Genomic DNA, 22352 nt, shown 5'->3' on the forward strand with positions numbered 1-22352 from the left:
TGTTATAACACTGTTTTATTATTGAGTGCTTTAACTTGTTTGGAAATTTATTGCATCTGCAATACATATTACACAGCCAACTTAGTATATCACTAATGAATGGTGCTTGATATTTCATCATACTAATGTAATCCTTTACTTTTAAAACTGCATGCATACTATGTAAATCACCTAATGGAGTGTTGGCAAAGGACATCTCATGTACCACAATTATCTCCTCCCCCCTCCTCTCCAAAACGTTTTCCTGTTCCATTCATAAATGACGTGCAGGAAGAATTACTTTCAGTACGCATCCATATGAGTATATCTGAGAAGAAGATACGTGTGCTTGAATGTTCTTGAAACATACAATCTCGAAAATTTTCCAATATCACACAGTGATAAGTCCAGGTTGGAAAATCAACAATATTCTGAAAAGGATACATTGCTACCCACCATAAAGATGATACACTGAGTTGCAAGTACACACAACGAAAAGACTGTTACACATTCATCTTCTGGCCAAAGCCTTCTCTGGCAAGAAAAAGAAAAACACACACACACAAGCAAGGCCACCTCACACACACATGACCGCTGTCTCTGGCCACTCCAGCTGGAGGTAGCGGTCATGTGTAACTGAGGTATGCTTGCTTGTGTGAATGAGTATGTGTTTTTCTTTCCTTTTCTGATGTAGGCTTTCACTGAAAGCTCAATGTGTAACAATCTTTTGTTGTGCCTGTCTGCAACTCAACATGTCTTCTTAACTGTGAGTAGCAACGGATCCTTTTCAAAAAGGGTTACCAGTATGCCTCTTTGTAACATCTGTCACTGGAGTTGGATGAGCACCTCTGTGACACTTTGTTAAGCAAAGTTGTAGTGGAATGTGCTGCTCTTCTGTGCATATTCCCTATCTGTTTTATTAATCCTGCCTTGTAAGGGTCCATGACTTCACAGAGTCAGCTGAACGGGGGTTTTGTTAGCTATATTCACCTCGAGTGAATTATGTTTTCTTAGGATTTCTCTGATGAAACACAGTTTAATATCTGATTTTCTTTCAAGCACTCCACTTTAAATTTCTTTGAACAGTTACTCTCAGATATTTAATGATTGTCATTTTGAACTTGACAAAGTCCACTGAATTCTGTGACTGCTCTAACACATTCAAAAAGCCCACTGAACTGAGGCAGCGATGGAAATATTGTAGCTGTGTCAGGGCAATCCAGAGAACCTCTTTGGCCACCTAATTGCCATGGACAAGTACTGGGTGTATCCACATGACCCTGAGACAAACGAGCAAAGCAAGCAGTGGAAATGTGGATTCACCACTGCTAAAAAAGATAAAGACCCAATTCTCATTGAGAGTGTTTTTTGGGCTCCACTGGTGCAGTACTGATTTTGCTTGTAAGGAGCAAATACCACAAGAGAATACTACCGAAATCACTTGATGATGTTATGGGACGCTGTCATGGCAAAGTGTGGTGAGGACCTAGCCAAGGTGGTGTTTTTGTTTCATGATAATGCCCAGCTTATTCCGCACAGGACAGTCACACATATTTTCTTTAGACTACCAAATTTTGCCTAATGCCCATCTCGCCCTACCCATATTCTTCTGACATGGCATACAATGAATTTTTCCCCTTTCCTTAGATGAAGAAACTGTTGGGTGGCAGGCATTTCTGGAACAACAATGAGGGGATTTTGAGGTGGAGCATTTCCTGCACAGCCAAACTGCAGTCTTCTACAACCAAGTTCATCACAAAGTCATCCATTGTTGGGAAAAATGTGTCACATCAAAGGGTGAATATGCAGAGGATGACTTACATGATCACCAGGTTTTATGGTAGCAGCTAGATTTGATCAAGGTGATAATTAAAATCTCACGATTTCCTCCTGTAAGTGGTAGTAAGGAACTCTATCAAGTGCCTTTTGGAAGTCAACCAATACAGCATTAGCTGGCACTGCTATATACAGCTTTTTTGATATAGTGGATGATTAGAGTGAACAGAGTTCCACATGACTACTGTTTGTAGAATCCATTTTGATTCCTACAGAAATTTTCAGCCTAAAAAATGGTCACAGTACACTTGCAAAGATTTGCACATTTACATAAGCCAACACAACTGTGATTTAACTTACCCAATATAACTAACAGTTTCATTCTTCCACAGAAGAGATGTAATATATTAAGCACCTAACCCCCAAACCCCACCCCTGATGAACCATCGACCTTGTCACTGATGAGGCGGCTTGTGTGTCTCAGTGATACAATACCCTGTACCGTAGGTGCAACCAAAATAGAGGGGTATGTGTTGAGACACCAGACAAACATATGGTTCCTGAAGAGGGGAAGCTGCCTTTTCAGTAGTTGCAGAGGCAACAGTCTGGTTGATTGACTTACCTGGCCTTGTAACATCAACCAAAATGGCCTTGCTGTGCTGGTACTGTGAATGGCTGAGAGCAAGGGGAAACTGCAACCGTAATTTTTCACGAGGGCATGCAACACTACTGTAGCCTGGACAGCTACTTCAAATCAGTCTTTGGAATGAAAACCACAACCCTCTCATAACTGACTGTACAGCTTTCTTTTTTACTGAAAGCTTCCTGTTTTTTATTGCAACACAAGGCTTTAGGCTGTCTGAGTAACTTTTTTTTCCACAGTTTTTGGTAGTGCAAGTCTGCAACTGGGCAGTCACTATTCTTCATGTTGTGACGCATTTCAGCATAGGTTTAGTAAGTGTTTAGTATTAAATGTCTTTCATAGGAAACTGCAATTTTCAAGTATCATAATAATAAAATGAATTTACCACTTGCTTTACCCATAACTGAATGGACATGATCATTTCAGTTCATAGTCCCAGGTGTCAGGTGTTAGTATGACATTACTAGTTCCAATGTGCCTGTCAAGAACTATTTCTCTTTCTTTGCACCTTGCTCATACTTTTATCTGAATTGTGGTTTCATCGCAAATATTATTAAGTAACACTTCTTGATGGGTTTTATCATCTTTACCTGCTCTTTAACATTATAAGGACTGATATTTTCATCACTCATCCTTGCAGTAGCACAACTAAATGGTGATAAATCCTTTGCTTTTTGTTTGTGAATAATTCAACAATTTGACTTTCATTTTACGTGCATGTATTTCGGACCTGTCATTAACAAGAGTCTGATACTAATTTTTATACCAATAAAAGCCAAATATATACCTAAAATTTCTTATGATTTTTGGAGTGCCACTATGATAGGCTCTCACCCGCCCGGTTGGCAGTGCAGTCTAACGCACGGCTTTCCAGGCGGGAAGGTGCGCCTGGTCCCAGGCACGAATCCGCCCGGCGGATTTGTGTCGAGGTCCGGTGAACCGGCCAGTCTGTGAATGGTTATTAGGCGGTTTTCCATCTGCCTCAGCGGACGTGAGCTGGTTCCCCTTATTCTACCTCAGTTACACTATGTCAGCGATTGTTGCGCAAATGAGTTCTCCACGTACGCGTACACCACCATTACTCTACCACGCAAACATAGGTGTTACACTCGTCTGGTGTGAGGCGTTCCCCGGGGGGTCCACCGGGGGCCGAACCGCGCAATAATCCTGGGTTCGGTGTGGGGCAGCGGAGGGGTGAAGTGGACTGCGGCAGTCATCGTGGGGTTGTAGACCACTGCAGCTGCGGTGGGGACGGAGCCTCTCCGTCGTTTCTAGGCCCCCAGTTAACGTACAATACAATAAAATACAATAACAGGCTCTTGCTACAATAGGCTTTGTGCATGGTTCGTTTGGTAACCAAGTGAGTTTTGAATAATATTTTCCTACATGTAATTTTATGCTTTTATTCATAGTTATTGTGCAGCAGTTTCAGTTTTTTGACAAGCTTCTTGCTATTGTTTGTGTAACATGGGGGAAAGGGGGCAGTCTTCCACCATCATTACCTGCCTTGCTAAGTGAAACTGCCATGTATGAAACATAACATAATGAAAATAGCCTGCCACTTCCTACACTAAAGCAAACAGCTGGTGTGAGAACACCACTTGATAATGTGTCAGCTAATGCATGTTCAGCTACTACCCCAGCCTTAATTGGTTTTTCTTTACCACACCAAAATGCTGCAATATTACGTGAAACAAATTGTATTTCAAGATCTTCACCGAACTATTTGACTGTCTCTTGACACCAAGCAAAATTCCTCAGTTTACTATGGGGCGAGTTGTCTCTTATTACGAGCTGAAGTCTTTTGCCTGGGTGCACTAGTGAAGTGGTCAATCATGCCAGCAATATGATCCCATTATTCTTTGATGGTGGGGCACTCCACAAATAAATTCTGTTGACCTAACACCATATTTGCCATGACAAGCATCCATTAATGCAGATTCAATTTTGGTATTGCTTTGTCTAGTAGATGACATTGAGTAGGAGCAACCAAAGACAGGAGATCCAAAATTTCCCATTGAGTAGCATCAGTGAGAGTAAGCACAGAAATGCATTTCAGTGTTAAAGTATATTGTTTTTGCTAAAGCTACAGAGCAAGAACTAACTCATTTTGCCAACAAGGAAACTACAATAAACCACCAACAGTAACACACTCTTCCAAACCAAAAAACGATAAGGATGCCTTCTGTGGATAAAGCAAATAACAACTAATTCCCACAATCAGAGTTCCCTTCAACTCCATACAAGTACAACTGTTCCAAGTTGAAGTTGGCTGTTAGCAGCTGGTAGATAGCCTCACACGTTGGAAGCGACGCAGTTGGAAGCGACGCACCACAATCGTTGCGGATTGTGGTCGGGGTGCCACACCGCTGGACCAGCTGATCTTCTCCACACTCGACACACCAAGAACTGCCTCTGAACGGCTGGGCGCCGGCTTATCTAGCCCCAGGCAGAAGTATATTTCCAGGACTATTTGCACACACGTGATCACCAGGAAACAGTTCATTGATCGTCGCGCCCCTTTCCTCTGCTACTGGTTGATGCAGGATATTACTGCAGTAATATCCTGTACTGGATTACAGGTAGTATGTTGGCCAGGACAGTCATTTAAAATGGTATCTGGATTACTGGAGAGTGTCATGCACCAAAGAATTAGCTGTCCATCATGTTTTTTGGCCTGGTTTGGATGGCGACGCTCATTTGGTTACAGCACGTTCTCAATGTGCATCGCAGCAAGCTGCCTTGTGGGCAACTTTGTCTCCATGGCTGCAACCTTTGCAGGCCTGGGACTGTCTCCACATTAATTTCCCTGGCCCTTTCCTTAATGCATACTGGCTCGTAGTAACTGACGCATTCTCTCAGTTCTCATATGTTGTTCATTGCCCATCAACTTCAGCCTCTGCCTCTGTGGCAGCATTGGCAAACCTTTTTCCACTGACAGACTTCCAGCGATGTTGGTCTCTGATTATGGCCCTCAGTTTGTGTCACAGGAATTTCTCTATTTCTGCAACACCCGCAGAATTCACCACATTTTTGCCCCGCCCTTCCAGCCACATTCCAATGGCGAGGGTGAAAGATTAGTTAGAACATTCAAAACACAAATGAAAGGGTACATGATTCAGCCCCTGTCTGATGTTGCCTTGGATCAATTTCTGTCTTCCTGTCAGTTTGCACAGTTCGGCGACAACAGCCTCACCAAACTGCTCCACAGGCAACAACCCCAGATGCTCTTGCATTTCCTGCGGCCCAGTGAGTGACATCAACAAGTGCAGCTGTTGTCTCATTTCTGGCTCAGGGTAGCTGTTTGGGCATGCAGGTTTGCTTGTCACCCAAAATGGATTCCCGTCGTCATCTCCCAATGTTGCGGCCACCGTCTCTATGACGTCTGTAGGGAGGAGGGCCTCTGTGCATGCTATTATGACCAGTTGTGCCTGCACATGGTCAACCAAACAACCCCAGCTGGGACACCGACATCGCCACAACAGTCTGCTCGATGGATCACCTGATTTGACTGGATCCATGCCACGACTAAGATGGGCCGCCTAATCACTGGTAGGCAAACCTGGCACAGCTTTTCCAATACCGCTACCAGTACCAATGCAGCCGTCGTCAACACCAGCGCCATGTCCTCCGTCTCTGTTGGCAACTGTGAGGGGACCACCACCACCAGGCCCTGGACCTGATGTGGACATGGAGCTCGTGCCGACATCACCCATCCTACCGTATGGCGGACTGTGACGCTGCCTGTGCCCAACTAATTCTGACCGTATGCCCCAGTATCAGCATGTCATTTCAGTCAGAGTCTCATGGAGGAAGGTGCTGTGGACATCTCGCAAATCCGAGCTATTCCCCAAGGGAAGAAGAATGAAGTAATGCACACAAACTTAAAAGCCGTGCGCATTAGCAGTGTGCTGTCATCCGTGAGAATGTGTCATGAACGAGGAATACCGTGACAGAGCCCACCATGGGCAAGTGCCTTATTTAAACCCTGCCACGCTACACTCGCGCTCAGTTATCATGTTATTACTGCTTGCATACATTTTCCTATTCTTATTGTTTACAGTGTATGTTAGGGTGATTGGCCTGCACCGTCTAATGAAATTTTACCAACTTGTTTGGTTTTGCTGTGAGTCCAAGTTACAACAATTAAAGCACCCACTTCTGGGGCACGGGAAGGTGCGCCGGCTCAGGCTTTATCTGCCCCGTGGATTGACAATAGAGACTGATGTATTGGCCAGCTTGCATGTGGTTTTTAGGAAGTTTCCCACATCCAACGACATAAATACCAGGCCAGTACTCAAGTTCCACCTCTCAATCTCAGATACATGTTACACAAATATTTATAAAATGTTCTCACACTTGATGATGGGATTTACTCTAGGAGCAAAGAGATGGGGTACATACATTCTGTACTGGGGGGAGTGGTGGAGTCAGGAAGGGCATCCAGGCACCATCTACCTTGCTTCTACATTGCCTCAATCCACTTAACAATGGCAACCTGTGGCAAAACAAGAAAAGATGAATGTGTAGGTGAAGATGAAAAATAATCTGGCTGTTATTTCAGCAACAATCAAAACTGCATGCCACGTATTTTATGACTTTAGTATTGCCATGGAAGTCACACATTATTTCACATGTTATAATATATTTTAAAATTTACAGAATGAAACAGAATTTCAAATATTTCATCTATATCTTTTCCAGTTGTCCAACTGTTTACTTTTTGTTGGGCAGACGTGCAGCAATCCTGGATGAGGGAGTCGTGGAATTATTTTGCAGTTCTTCACAAAGAGTATATGAAATGCAGTTTGTGCGGGAAAAAGTGGTGTACTGATCACATTTGATGAAGCTGAAGATGCACATTAAAAGATCACACATGTTGGCTAACTTTGTTACAAATTCAACATCAAGGATTGTGGATCCCATGGTGCCAGAGTTGCAATGACTATGTTTTATAGCTTGTGTTATAATTTTTTTAGCTGCATTCTCTTTTACAACACCAATAGTAACATAAAGAAGAAACACACTAGGCAGTATGATGTTTTAAGAAGTTAAATTGAAAATTTGCTACTGGTTCTGCTACTGTACTTTTATTTATTTTCTCTCTATCACATCTTTATTTTGATGTGAAAAACTTCCCATTATGCTAAACTGAATGAGAGATTCCTACTGCCTGTGGCACTTGAGTTGTGCACACTGCTGCGATGTTGGCAATGGCACATGATAATCAATGAGAGTCTGATGCGAGTGCACGCTGCAGCCATTACTGTTGTGCTAGCAATTGCATCACATGAGCAACTCAAGGAACCTCTTGTTCAGTCATTCCCTATGGCACTTGAGCATTTGGCACAAGAATACTTATAATACATTAATGGTCCCAAGTCCAATACAAATCTCAGCTTATAATTTCATCTATATGTATAAAGTTTGACTAACAATATGTGTTACTAATCACAGTGTAGCTGCTATGGTGATAAATAACAGCAGGACCAGTTTTAACATTGGTTATGATAAGTGTGGAGGGATACAAGTTGATAATTCATAAAATGCGATTTAAGACCAGTTACTGAAAAACAACATTAGCCACAAAATATCTTAGCAGAAAGTAAATGTTTAGTCAAAATGCTAAACATCTTCAAACACAGAAACGTGTGTTTATCCATGGTATTATGTGCACATTTTAATATGCCAAATTTAGCTGGACAGTGTTTTTAAATATGGTTGCATAACACACCACCAAAGGTTGGGCCTCAACTATCTTGTTTACAGTGCTGCCAACATCAGGAAGCAATTGTGCCAGATCTGTTACCAATTGCTCCAAGACCTCTCTCTGCTTTGCTTTGAGTTGCGTGTTGCTTATTGTTTTCTTGCATTATTTTGAAATGACTAATGCTGGTCCATAAAGGGGTTGGGTGTGACTCACATAATAGCAGATGGGATCAGCAATTTCTATGACCATTTGGCAGTTACACTTTTGCAGAACCAACAGGTGAAGGTGACTGCCCTGTTGCCCAGCATTGCTCCTTTCCCCTCGGGAGTTCAAAGCTCTCGATTGTTTCTGCTCGCAGCCAACTAACATGTTATAGTGTCTGCACTATAGTGACTGTGGAACAAAATCTGTCAACATATTTAAACCACATAGGGATTCTTCCTGTAAAGCACGACCCGAGCTATTTTCAATTCTTTTGCTCTAAGTATCTTGTCAGTTTTATATGCAGAGTTGTTGAGTATGGGTTGTATGGCTACGAACACCCATGAAAGAGCTCTGCAATATGCTTATGTGCTACTGATTCAAAATCAATGATTTTATAGTTATCAAGTTGGATGTGAAGAGAAAGATAATAGCAAAAAATACCTTAAATCAGAGAACTCTGTTTACTGGTGAGTAAATGCTGCTTCTCAATGGGAAGAAACATTTGCCGAAAGCTTAACTAGAGTCATAAAAAGAAAACAGGCAAACTCCAGTGTAGCAACCTCTTCAATTTGTATGCATAATCATTTACAAAAAAGCTACTTTTGCCAAAAATTGATGCTAATTTTGCTTAAACTGATTACCTCAATTACTGGCACAGAATAACAAGTACCTCTGCCAGTGACTTAACAATAAAAGATATGCACAAGTCAATTTACTTACATGCCTGACACTAGATGTATATTATACACATGTTGAGAGACAGAATTTGCATGGCCAAGAGAAGCATTGATTAATTTGTCTAAACTTGTAGCTATCTTATACATCTCCTTCCCACATGTCTCTGTTCCATCATATGGTATATAAATGTATGGAAATACACCATGCACATGCAAACAGGTCTTGTGTCCTGTATAAAAAAATAATTTCCAAGTGAAAGACAAAGAAACATTTATGACACACATGACAATATATTATGTTATAAATTCTAAAATAGGGGTACAGAATAAAATCAGGCATTCATACATTTGAAAGTTAATTTGAACACCAAGGGGTTTATAAGAAAGGTACTACTAAAGGCAGTATGCCTTTTTCCCTTCTTCTATAATACCATTTATTTATTTTCTGACAATATGTAATTACCTATGGAATTAAAATTTTTTATTAGCCTGGTGCAGGTATCCTAGATTTCTAGTTTTTTATCATCTCATTGTATTTCTACATGTACATGCATATTCTGCAAGCCAACGTATGGTGCACGTTGGAAGGTACCACGTACCACTACTAGTCGTTTCCTTTCCTGTTGCACTCACAAGTATAGTGAGGGGAAAAACAGCCAACTATAAGCCTCCATACAAGCCCTAATGTCTCTTATCTTATCGTCATGGTCCTTACGTGAAATGTGTATTGGTGACAGTAGAATCATTCTGCAGTTGGCCTCAAATGTTAGTTCTCTAAATTTCCTCAACAGTGCCTAACGAAAAGATCATCATCTTCCCTCCATCATGAATCATCTTTATAATACTTGTGCACTGATCAATTCCAGTGGCAAAAAAAATCTAGCAGCATGCCTCTCAACTGCTTTGATGTCTTCCTATGTTCTGACCTGGTGGGAATCTCATTCACTCAAGCAGTACTCTAGTATAGGTCACACTAGTGTCCTATATGCCATCTCCTTTACAGATGTGTCCTCCGAGTCTTTCGCAGTGGCATGCTTCGATAAAATCTTTTCAGTTTACAAGCCATGTCACTTTGAATAAAACGTTTGAGCTTTCGATATTTGAATACAAACAATTTTCACCACCCTGTACACAAGAAAGCTGTCCTGAAAATGTTAGTACATGGGGCAAAGATTATTTCTGATGACAACCATCTAGAGTCTGAATTTCAGCATTTGAACTGCATGTTCACAGAAAGTGGTTGCAGCAAGGGAGAAATTGCACAAACTTTCAAGTGCCACTGACAAAAGATGCCTCATTAATCAGTGGAAGGAGCCAAACAAGTTTCATTTCTTCCACACAGTGGAGCAACTACTACCGACATGGGACATGTGCTGAAGAGACATGGACTGAGACCAGTGTTCCAGCCCGCCTCCAAAATAAGAGATAAGCTACGCCCCATTAAAGGTAACGTAGATCTTCAAGTTCCTGGCACGTATGTTGTCCCCTGTGACTGTGATAGCATTTAGATACGTCAAACTATTTGCACTGTTGCTGAACACTGAGCAGAGAATTTATGACACATCAAACAAAGGGAACTTGAGAAGTCGGCCATGGCTTAACATTTGCCCAGAAAATGGGTATAAAGTATCATTGGAAAAGGCTAGAGTTTTGGCTCAAATGTCATCATACTGGAATCCTATTATCAAAGAAGCAGCAAAAATTAGAATAAATAGCAACAACTTTAACAGGGACCAGGGGTACACACTTGGTAGGGCATGGGGGCAGGCACTGAGCATTGAGCAAAAGCATAGGCATAGGCTTGACACTCATTGGGACTCAGGACCAGCAGTTTCAAACTTGGCACCAGCCTCTCACGCCATGCGATGGCACTCGGTTCCACAGCAGGATGGAGCTGCTAGGAACTGCCCAACTTGTCTTCTGCGCACTTATCTCTCCGGCCCTTTCTGGAAGGCTCCACACGCTGCCATTAAATTTATATAAGCAGAACACTGTTCCAGTCTCAGCAGTCGGTCATTTTAACTCCTGACAACAATGGCGGAGACAGCTCTCGAAAGCTCAAGTGTTTTGTTTGAATTGATGCAGCTTGTAAACTGAGAAGATTTCTTTTATAGATGAACTACACTTTCCTAAAATTCTCCCAATAAAGTGAAAAAGTTAAGTCAACCACTGGCCTTCCCTACTACCAACCTGATGTACTTGTTCCATTTCATACTGCTCTGGAACATTATACCCAGCTATTTAATCAATTTCTGACAAAAATAACAATTTCTTCACCAACCAATGATCCATGGTTTTAAAGAAGCAGAATTTATACACTAACTACAATGACCAAAACAAATAAAACTGTTTTTACACTGCCTTCCCAAATGTCTTTGACAAAACTGGTAGAAAACTATAGGTCATTAAAACTATTATCACACATATTCCCCATTTTTAAATGAAAGTCTACTTGGGGCATTACCTATTTAAATATGATTATTATATGACACACACTTTTATAGAGGAGATATATGCCACCTGTAGGGGGAAAAAAACAGGTGATGAGAGAAGCAGCTGCATTAACATAAAGAGCAGTGATGGCAAGCCAGTACTAAGCAAAGAAGATGGAAGAAATATACAGAAATCTACCTGAATGAATGAAACCAAAGGCAATGTTGCAGGAAGAGAAGGGGAAGTGGGTGAAGATGAAACAGATGTTGTGATACTGGGAGCAAATGTGACTGGGCACTGAAAGACGTAAGACTAAATAAGGTGAATGTAGGAGGCGGCACTTCATCAGAATTAGCAAGATTTTTTGGAGAACCCACCACGAGGAAACTCTTCCATCTGCTATGCATTACATATGAGACAGGCAAAACATCCTCTGACTTAAAAAAATAAAGTAGTAATTGTAATACCAAAGAAGGCAGGTGCTGACAGATGTGAGTATTAACAAACCATAAATTTTATAAGCACCAGTTGCACAATACTATGGTGAATCATCTACAGGAGAACGGAATAGCTGGTACACACTAGCCTAGGGGAAGGTCAACTTTGGTTCAGAAGAAATGTAGGAACACATGAGGTAGTTTGTCCCTGAGATTTATCTTAGAAAATAGGTTGAAGAAAGACAAACCCATGCCTGCAGATTTTGAGAAAGCCTTTAACAGTGTGGATTGGAATACAGTCTTTGAAGTTTTGAAGATAGCAGGGATAACATAGATGGAATGAAAGGTTATTCACAACTTGTACAAAAACCAAACTTCTATAAGAGTCTATGAATATGAAAGAGTGGCAGTAGTTGAGAAGGGAGTAATACAGGGTTGAAGCCTATCTCCAGTGGTATTCCAATGTGTACATTGAGCAGGTAGTAAAGGTAACTAAGGAGAAATTAAGGTTTAGGGTTTGCCAATAACACAGTAATTCTGTCAGTGAGGGAAAGAGACTTGGAAGATTGGTTAAATCAAATAGATAGGATCTTGAAAAGAAGTTTTTAAGATGAACACCAATAAAAATAAAACAAAGGTAATGTAGTGTAGATGAATTAAGTCGTGATGTCAGAGGAATTAATTTCGGATATGAGACTTTAAAAGCTGCACACAAGTTTTGCAATCTGGGGGACAAAATAAATGAAGCTAGAAGAAATATGGAAAATATAAAATGCAGGCTAATGATAGCTAGCAACGTCTTTCTGAGAAAGAGAAGTATGTTTATAATGAATGCATATTTAAGTGTTAGGATGTCTTTTCTGTACATGTTTTTCTGGAATGTAGCATTAGATGGAAGACAAACAGTACATACAAAAGGAGACTAGAAGCTTTTAAAATGTGCTGTTACAGAATAATGCCGAACATTCGATGGGTACATTGGCTAACTAATGATGAGGTACTGTATAAAATTAGGTAGGAACCACCTTTTTGGTACAACTTTGCTAAATGAAAGGATACGATAAAAGGACACAAGGTAATCAGGTGAGGTTCGCATGACAAATTGTAGACAGAGACCACGTTTTATCTATATTATATTTGCTCTCAGAAGTACAAGTCTCACGGCAAAAACAGCATGTGAGAGATCTGTATGATAATATTTCCTATCACAGATTTTTTATGATCCTGCAGTCAATAATTGCTTATAGGCATAAGCATTTGAAAATGGCTTATGACAGAAACTGCACAATTGTGCGAAAAAATTAACCAAGAAGTTTAGAGATGCAGGTGATATGGAGTAATTTCAACAAGGTTTTATTGGGTGTTTGTCATGTGGAAATTGAATGCGCTGCTTCAAAAATGTGAAGGATAAATCATCAATGATACTTTTTCCAGTAATTGTTGCTCCACGATAAAGGATTTCGGTAGTGTCTGCACCGTGCAAACTCATTCTTGATAATAAACAGACATCTACATACTGCCATCAGGCTGATTATGTAACATGTGATTGCACAGATTATCTAAGATGCTGAATGGGTTCATGAGCCACTAGTGACATATTAGACCTATGGTTACATGTACCATTCTTGTTCATTGCCACTGATATATTCTAACATGCCTTATATACGAACTTAGAACACTGTTACTTTCAGTATAACTGAACGCACACAGTGTGTTCCAACTAACTGCACTTCAACAACCTTGATCTTGTTGAAGGGGAGAGGTATCTTCTAAAAGGCTCCAGTCCAGCCAACAGTATGAACAAAATAAACAATGTACTGTCTAGAATATCAGGGCTCTAATGCCTGCAGTGCATTATCAAACACCAGTCATGGCATCACAGCATATGAATGATCAATGTTACCACCTCACTGAAACTGGGTGTTCTGGAATACAGGTTTTCCCACAAATTGGATAGCTGCCAGTGTGCTGATTTGCATAGTGCAATCAATGACACAGATGTACAGAAAAGTTTAAGGGATAATTTTACATGATGGAAGGAGCAAAGAGGTTAAAAACCTATTTGTAAAAAAAACTGAAAAGTAACAGAAATACGAGTCAGAGCTAGACAATCAGGGAAGTGACAATGAAGATGAATGTGCCTAATTTTATTACCTTCTTCAACAGGTAAATAAAAAATCTTTGTTGTAAAACATTAGGAAATTAAAAATTACCTATCAGTTATGACCTTTCAAGTTGGAACTCTGTGGTTGGTCTTTACTGAGTCGCCTTCTCATGGTTGCAACACCCATTATGAAGAAAATGGGAGGTCTACTTCAGTTTGAAGCCCTCAAATATGTTTCAACACCAATGTGTTATATCCAGAGGATGTTCTTTATTTCATTACCTGTTTAAAGATTGCTTGTGGTTTTAAAGCTTATTTGACAGTGGCACTTCTGTCTATGCTATTCTTTCCCAACCTTTCTAGTGTGTGTTTACTTGCACCATGTCAGTTTGCTAAAGCTACACACTAAAATGTGATCTGTTGATTGTATTAATGTTTTCAAATATGAATCTCTGTAGTTAGTCTACTATCATTTCTAACTCATTCCTTGCAGTTTTATCTTCCTTCCTCCAGAGCTAGGAGAATTTTTTTTCCGTCATTTCATATTAGTCCTATTGTTTACTTTTCCTGTTTCTTAAATATGTCTTTCACGTAATGAAGGAACTGCTTCATAAGATCTGAAAGATGAAGATTAAATACATGAAACTGTACTTTACTGGTAGGTAGACATTCCTGTATCAAATGGTGTAAATATTTGTTTCTGTCTTTCACACTGAATTACAGCTAAAATAAAAATGCTTATCTTTGGATACGAAAACTAAACACTAAAATTTTTATGCCCATATAGTATAATAATTAATAAAAAGGACAAATAAAAATACCATCAAGTCACAGAAAAATGTTACAAAGTTATTCACCAACTATAATCTACACTTTATGCACAACTTGTTATTTTTTCTGTATTGCTGTTTATAGCAATATCACAAAAAGTTAGAGGTGACTCTATGACATAATAATTATTATTCATGGTATAGCAAATTTACCCTTTTTTGTTGATCCAAATATTCTTAAAATTGGTACTTCTTTTATTGCATAGCCCCTGAATTCTGAATATTCTAAATCCAGCCCAGGAATGGGTTGATGCATGTAATAGTCTGCTACCACAAGATTAACTGAAAACATTTTGAAATCTGAAAAATAATGAAAATAAATTGTTACAAATCTACTCATCAAGCAGCAGCAGCACTAGAAAACACATAAAAGATGTGGAAACATGCGAGCTTTCGGAGCTAGTGGCTCCTCCTCCTGGCTGTCTACAGATATTTCGTACCCGTAGTTGCAGTTACTGAGTAAAGGCTGTGATTCACATCGCTGGGATGCAAGTCAGCTGAATACATGTTGCTGCACTGGGCACTGGATTAGATCGCATCTCCAATAGCATGAGAGCACAAGAGTGAGAAAAAACATTTTGAAACTTAGAAATTAAAGCTGCCTAATACAGAAAATTGTTGATGCAGTGCAGCAATGATACAAAGTTTGTTTACAAAACCTACCTGGTTAATAAAAATAATTTCTTTGCTAAAAATAAACTACTTGTAATCTGGAAACCTGTGAATGGTATTAACTGCCAACTAGTAAACTCTTAAATGAGTTCAGTATTTAAAGTAAGAAGTAAATAACTATATATGCACATTGTGAATTTCAGATGAGTATGTATGAGCTGGAACTGTTTCTGTACAGCAGTCAGCAAGCACCTAGACCTTAGCAATATCACATCTCTGGGGTCAGAATGCATGTATACTGTAACAGCTTGCTTAACTTCTCAGTGAAGCATGACAGGAGTGTTTGATGACACTAAATACCACAATAAAATTAATGAAAAGTGTTATGGACTTGTACTGTTGTGGAATTTCTAACTATACATATCCACGTCATGCAAGCACAGTATACTGAGCATTGTTTCACTGATACGTTACACTGTGCATAGGTGTTTCAAAGAATTAGAGACCAGTAAGAAGGTTACACTAAAACTAGGTGTGGTTTAGGTATTTTTGCCTAAAGTAAGTTCAACCAGCATTTGTTCCTCCTGATAGATGTTATTATAATGTAGCTGAGTATCTAGTTGGTTGCAGACCTAAATGTGTACATTATTATTGTAATTTTTTGATTTTTAGAATGTGTATGTGGACTAGCTTTGAGAAAAAAGTTGTGCACCATTAAATCAACCAGCCCATAAATCATGAAAATAAGGATGAAAACTATGGTTACTTACAGTTTCCAAGATGTGTCAAAATTTATTATACTTATTGTTATAGTACTATAATTCATATTACTTTTTATATTACTGTGTTACTAAGTTGTAGTGTATAAGTTTGATCCATAAGTTACATAATTTTTGTTGAGCTGTGCTATGTAATTTTATTACCATACCTTATTATAGTATCCTACTATATTTCTACATCACAGTTCTTTATTTCTGTGTACATGACTTGTTCTACATATTTTGTACATTGTACAAATGTATATTCAAATGTTTTATGTTTTACATGTTATACTTTCTGTCATGTTCCACACCCATGAGGATCATCCTATTTTTGGGTCTACTGCATCTAATCTAATCAACAAAATAAGACTCTTGGGACCAAATAAATAAATAAGTAAAGATATACTGTGATGGGAATCCGGGCAACAGAAATTGAATTTCAACAAGGGTTAAAGGGAACCATAGTACATGTTAGAACATGATAATGACACATTAAAGATCATAGCACTGGGGAGAGGGGAAATGAGAATAAGAGCTGAAATACAATTTGGAAGTGCAACATTTTCTTGGGGTAGCTTGGACATTCTGGTAGCTAATGCTTCCCAGACATTGGTGGTATGAAGGAAATCACATTCCAAAGACCAACTTTTCTTTCTCTCTTCTACCTTTTCCCATTTTTCTACAGGGTCTACATTGTTATATTGGATTTGACAGGGTTAATGGCTTTTGGTGGTCAGATGTCCTTCCTGACACCACCACTCTCCCCATCTCCTTCCAGAATGAATTCACGTACCCCATCTGTCCGAATCTAGTGTAAATCTCAGGTACAAAGGTAATAACATGTTCTAAGTGTTTGCATAGTGTGTATTTGAGATGGGAAGTGGGTACCAGTCCAGTGTTTACCTAGTTGCACATGGAAAACAGCCTAAAAATCACATCCAGGCTGGCCACATCACCAGCTCTCACTGCTAATGTGTGAGGCCGGTTCAATCTGGAGCTGGCTCACATCCCATGTCCTAGAAGCGGGTGTGTTAGTGTTCTTGGCTTGCCAGGTGGATCATCCCATAGACTAACTAGCATCCATATATAGGCCCTAACGAATGAATGATAGAAGATTAGTATGGGGGGAGAAGAGGCCATGCCAGGCAGGTTAGCAGGGAGGCAACATCTGATTAATATGATTAACACTGTGGTAGTTTGTAGGAGCTCTGGTATATAATCACACCACAAATGAGTCTTAGTACACACTTTTGCATGCTAAAAACTTTTGGTCAGTTTGATGAATTAGCCCAGAATGTGTTCCTGTACAACATAATAGAAACCGAGCAAGGCGGGGCAGCGGTTAGCACACTGGACTCGCATTCAGAACAACGATGGTTCAAACTCGCGTCTGGCCATCCTGATTTAGGTTTTAAGTTATTTCCGTAAATCACTTCAGGCAAATATTGGGATGGTTCCTTTGAAATGGCATGGCCGATTTCATTCCCAATCCTTCCCTAATCCAACAGGATCGATGACCTCGCTATTTGGTCTCATCCACGAAATTAACCAACCAACATAAAAGAATGAAAGTACGCAAGGTTTTTATATTTTATCTCGTACATCTGACATCAGTCTCACTGCAAATACATACTTGTTTAGGCACTTTAGCAATTCTGTGGTATGTCCTCCCCAACTGAATTTATGATCGAATTGTAGTCTCAGAAATTTAACACTGTCAACCTCTTCGATCCGCCTACCTTCATATGTTATGCACACGCCAAAAGGAAATCTCTTGAGCTGCATATAGAGGGTCTTTTCAAAGGTTAATGACAGTGAATTAGCTTTCAACCATTTATTAATGCCAGTGAAAATTTCATTAGCAACAATTTCTAAATGTGAAATCTGGACTTGGCTTGCTACTTACTGTAATGTTTATATCATATGCACACACAAACAACTTTTTTTCTGGCAATGTAACAGAGGAGAGCTCATTAATGTACACAAGAAAAAGCAACCGACCTAAGATGGGACACCACATGTAATTAATTTCCGATCAGATGAAGAGTGACTGCCTAATCCACAGGTAATTCACAGTGACACCCTTTGTTCTCTGTTAGTTAGGTAAGACTCAAACCACTTCACAAGACTGCAAGTAAAACCATAATATTCTAATTTGCCTAAGAGAATACTGTGATTCACACAGTCAAACACTTTTGACAGGTTACAGAAGATGCCAGTAGCCTCTAATTTGTTATCTAATGACTTAAGGATATTCTCACTGTATGTGCAAATATCCTTCACTATACCTGAACCCTTAAGGGGGGTAGGATGTCAAAGGGGTGACTTGAAGCAGGAGAGACACCACAGGACATTTTAATTTCCACTGTCTACACTTCTAGAAATAAATTCATAAAACTTTGTCAGCATGACCAGGAAGGATTCAGGATTCACACTCATAGCAGTGGAAGTTCAAAAACATAACAAAAAACAAAACTTACAGGTGTATAAAACTCTAGAATTTATTTAATTACTGAAAAGATGAATGAACTGTTACATTTTTAACTTCACGTTTACACAAAAAACCCAAACTTTATAGTTAATTATCTCAATTTGTACCAAAGTTTTTAACAGATTTGGAAATTTCTAGAGTTTCATAAAGCCACAAGTATGATTAATATGCTGTGCAAAATTCATCGAAGAATCTCTCTTGCTTATGAAGAAAAGTGTATCTATAGCATCAAATGCAGCCAATAGTAAGTGAAAAAAAATGATGAAATTTCACATGTAAACATAAACTATTTTGTTGTTTTGAACTTCTACTGCTATCAGTGTGACTCCTGAATCCTTCCTGGTCATGCTGACAAAGTTTTATGAATTTATTTGTAAAAGTATAGACAGTGAAAATTAAAATGTTCTGTGGTGCCTCTCCAGATCCAAGTCGACCTGTTTGACGTCCTACCCCCCCCCCCCCCCTTAAGGAAACCAAAATGTGAATTTGTGAATTGGACAATATATTACTTGCAGTCAGATGCTTAAGGGTATGCTTGAACACAACCTTTTCAAATATTTAATTGAAAAAGGCGGCAAAAGCGATTTAACTTCAGGCTATTTTAGCCAGCCTGGAAATGTTCCGCTGATAAGTGATTGATTACACAAATAACTTAAGATGGAACTCAACTCGTATGAGCATTCTTTGATTAATTTCATTAATATGCTAGCATAACCACCAGAATACTTAGATTTTAAGGATTTTATTATGGATGCTACTTCTTTGGGAGATGTGAGTATCACATCCATTTTACAGAATTTTTTTTTAAGACTGGTCTCAGATACTCCACTGCATTATTTACTGAACCTGATAATGTCAAACTGTCAGTCACAGAAACAAAGTACTTGTTTAAGAGGCTTGCAACACTACATGCATTTCTTATCAATGTCTCATTTATTTTTAGAGCTATCTTTTCCTCTTCCTTTTAGGCCATACCTGTCTCTGTCTTCGCTACATTCCATATAGTTTTAATTTTGTTGCCACATGTAGCTATCTTTTCCTCATAATAAAGCTGCTGAGATTTCTGGATTACTCACTTCAGTATTTTGCAGTATTCTTTGTAATGCATTACAGTGCTAACATCAGAGCTGTACCCCATGATATCTTTATTCCTTGGGTAATCCATGGCTTACTTTTAGCCTTCTGTTTGATTTGAATTACCTTCAGGAGAAAACAATTTTCAAAAGAGGAAGTAACTATACTAATGAATTCTGGTTCACTTTACTATCGTTAATACCTTACACAACATCAAACTGACCATACTGCTTCATAGGATGCACTCACATGCACAATCTTTCAGCATGTTGGGCAATGTTAATGCAAACGTTAACAGAAAAAAAACACTTGTATACTTTCCATAATGAATGTTGACCACAGACGAGTGGGGCAAAGATAAACGCAGTCGACAGGATCGTCTACATCACACACAAGATAAGAGAGACACCAACCTAAATACCGACACTAAGATTAACGTGAAGCACAAAGCTTTCAGCTTGCAATGCCACAAACAGTATTTATCACCCACATCTTTCTTCTGTGCTTCAACTCAGCATCGCTGGTAATATTTATTGACCGTCTTCCTAAAGAAAAGAAAATACGCAGAAATTACCTTAAGACAGGGACGAATTGCATTCAATGTTGAACAGGTCCATGCGCACTTTTCTCTACTGTCTTACAATCACTGTATTCTTCTGACCCAACACACGATGCTGTTTGTCACACATCCGAAAGTTATCGGTTTCTCAATATAGAACCCATATATTAAAATGTGCACTGTCACATAACTTCGTTTCATGACATCGTCTGCATTTCAAAACATAAACAAAAACTTGTTTCCACTTGTTGTCACCGCCTAAGGATATTAATGCACAGCCCAATGCAGCCAACATTGTAAACTGTTTGGTTTCCTCAGCAGGATCTGTGGCACAGGCAACGCATATTTGCACGTTCATATCCATCTCCACCTAGGAACAGGGTGGAGTTGGCATATCCCGCCAGCACCTTCAAAGTAGCCTTTAGAAACAACCTATAGTTAACTGATATGCCAATACGAAATCCATTATTGTAACATGAGTGAACGCGGCGAAGGTGGGTTAGCTTGCCTTGTTAGCAGACGACTACAAAGTCGCGAGAGGCTTTGACGTCGTCTTCCATTCCGGTGGCAACCTGTGTGAATGCCGCCATTTGAAATGACCATTGGAAAAGTTTGACGTTCCGTCCCGGTTTGTTCTGTCACGCGTGAATCGATCTTTAATTTACATACATAGGTTAATTTTCAAACAAAAGTAATAATGAATGAATGTCGCGTCATATATAAATGTTCGTTAAATCTAGAAGTATTAGGAGCTTAAGAAGTCAGTGTGTAAATCTGTGCCAGCTTTGGCATAAAATTTTGAAATCAGGCACACTTTTCCCTCACAGACGTCAAAACGTCTCGATGCTCACAGTCCATTGACATCAAAGTAAATGCATTACGAGAATAATATAATAATTTCAGATAACAAAATAAAGACAGTTTACCGCGTGATGTGGTGCAGTGGTTAGTACACTGGACTAACATTCGAGAGGACGACTGTTCAAACCCGCGTCCGGTCATCCTAATTTAGGTTTTCCGTGATTTCCCTAAATAGCTTCTGGTAAATGCCGGGATGGGTCCTGTGAAAGCACACAGTCGAATTCCTTTCCCAATCCGATAAGACCGATGACCTCACTGTTTGGTCCCCTCCCAAAATCAACCAACCAAAGACAGTTTAGGATATAGTGGAGGGGACTGGTAGAACCAGACATGAAGAGTAGTAGATCCCATTAACAGTAAGTAATACATTGGCAACAGATGTGTGCAATATTGCAAAACTTTTTAACAAGCATTTCATAACTGTTACAGGGAAGATAGGGTTCTAATGTTCAACAGATGCTGTTATAGACTATCTCAGACCAGTCATTACAAATAACTGTAGAGATATTAATGTGACTGCCACCACACCAGTAGAATTAATGCATACCATTAAGCCTTTAAAATAAGAAACAAGTGTTTTAATCTAATTTGCTTCTTTATTACATATTGCCCAAGTAATGCAGTAGGAATATAGGACAAGTCAAGTGAAATAATACTGTATTTCATGGACATTTTGTACATTACATGTATACTATTTTATTTATTTTATAAGAACAATTGGTGGCATATAATATTCCAACCTGCAGTTTAGTGGCATAAGTGTAAGTGAATGTCCATCATTTGGATTTGCAGCTCCTTGTGTTTACCGTGTTTACAGTTAAAATTATAGGATGTAAACTCCGCCAGTTATGCACAACACCGTTTTTTCCAAGTTCCCAAACATGTTTCAGCACCACTGTGCTATCATCAGTGGGTTTCCGTTTTATTTAGTCTGTAATGTAAACACCTTTACTAAATGATTACAAAATTATATGGATATTTAGTTAAAAAAGTAATTCATTTCCTTTTGTTAATACTTTTACACTTGATGTGCATGATTTTTCAGGACCACTTGTGTATTATTTATCACAGGTAGCGTGTTATCTGCAACCAAATTATGTTTAGATGAGAAGTTAACTCCCAACAAAATTTCTCATCAACATCGTTCGGTTGCAGATGACAAGCTACCTATAATAAATATTAGACAAGTGGTCCTGAAAAT

At 39.2% G+C, this 22352-nt stretch overlaps 1 protein-coding gene across 1 annotated transcript in view; it reads right to left on the bottom strand.

The window, feature by feature from the left end:
* Nucleotides 1–20488, bottom strand: part of LOC124722902 (DNA polymerase zeta catalytic subunit) — a 218040-nt gene extending 197552 nt beyond the window's left edge. The window contains exons 1-3 of the mRNA XM_047248042.1: nt 20306–20488; nt 14947–15093; nt 9033–9219 (exon numbers count right to left, since the gene is read on the bottom strand). Coding sequence (XP_047103998.1) covers nt 9033–9219; nt 14947–15085 — 326 coding nt within the window. The 5' untranslated portion in view covers nt 15086–15093; nt 20306–20488. The remainder of the gene's footprint in view (nt 1–9032; nt 9220–14946; nt 15094–20305) is intronic.
* Between the last annotated feature and the right edge of the window lie 1864 nt (nt 20489–22352).

The sequence above is a fragment of the Schistocerca piceifrons genome, chromosome X (genome assembly GCF_021461385.2).
Source record: "Schistocerca piceifrons isolate TAMUIC-IGC-003096 chromosome X, iqSchPice1.1, whole genome shotgun sequence".
NCBI lineage: Eukaryota > Metazoa > Arthropoda > Insecta > Orthoptera > Acrididae > Schistocerca > Schistocerca piceifrons.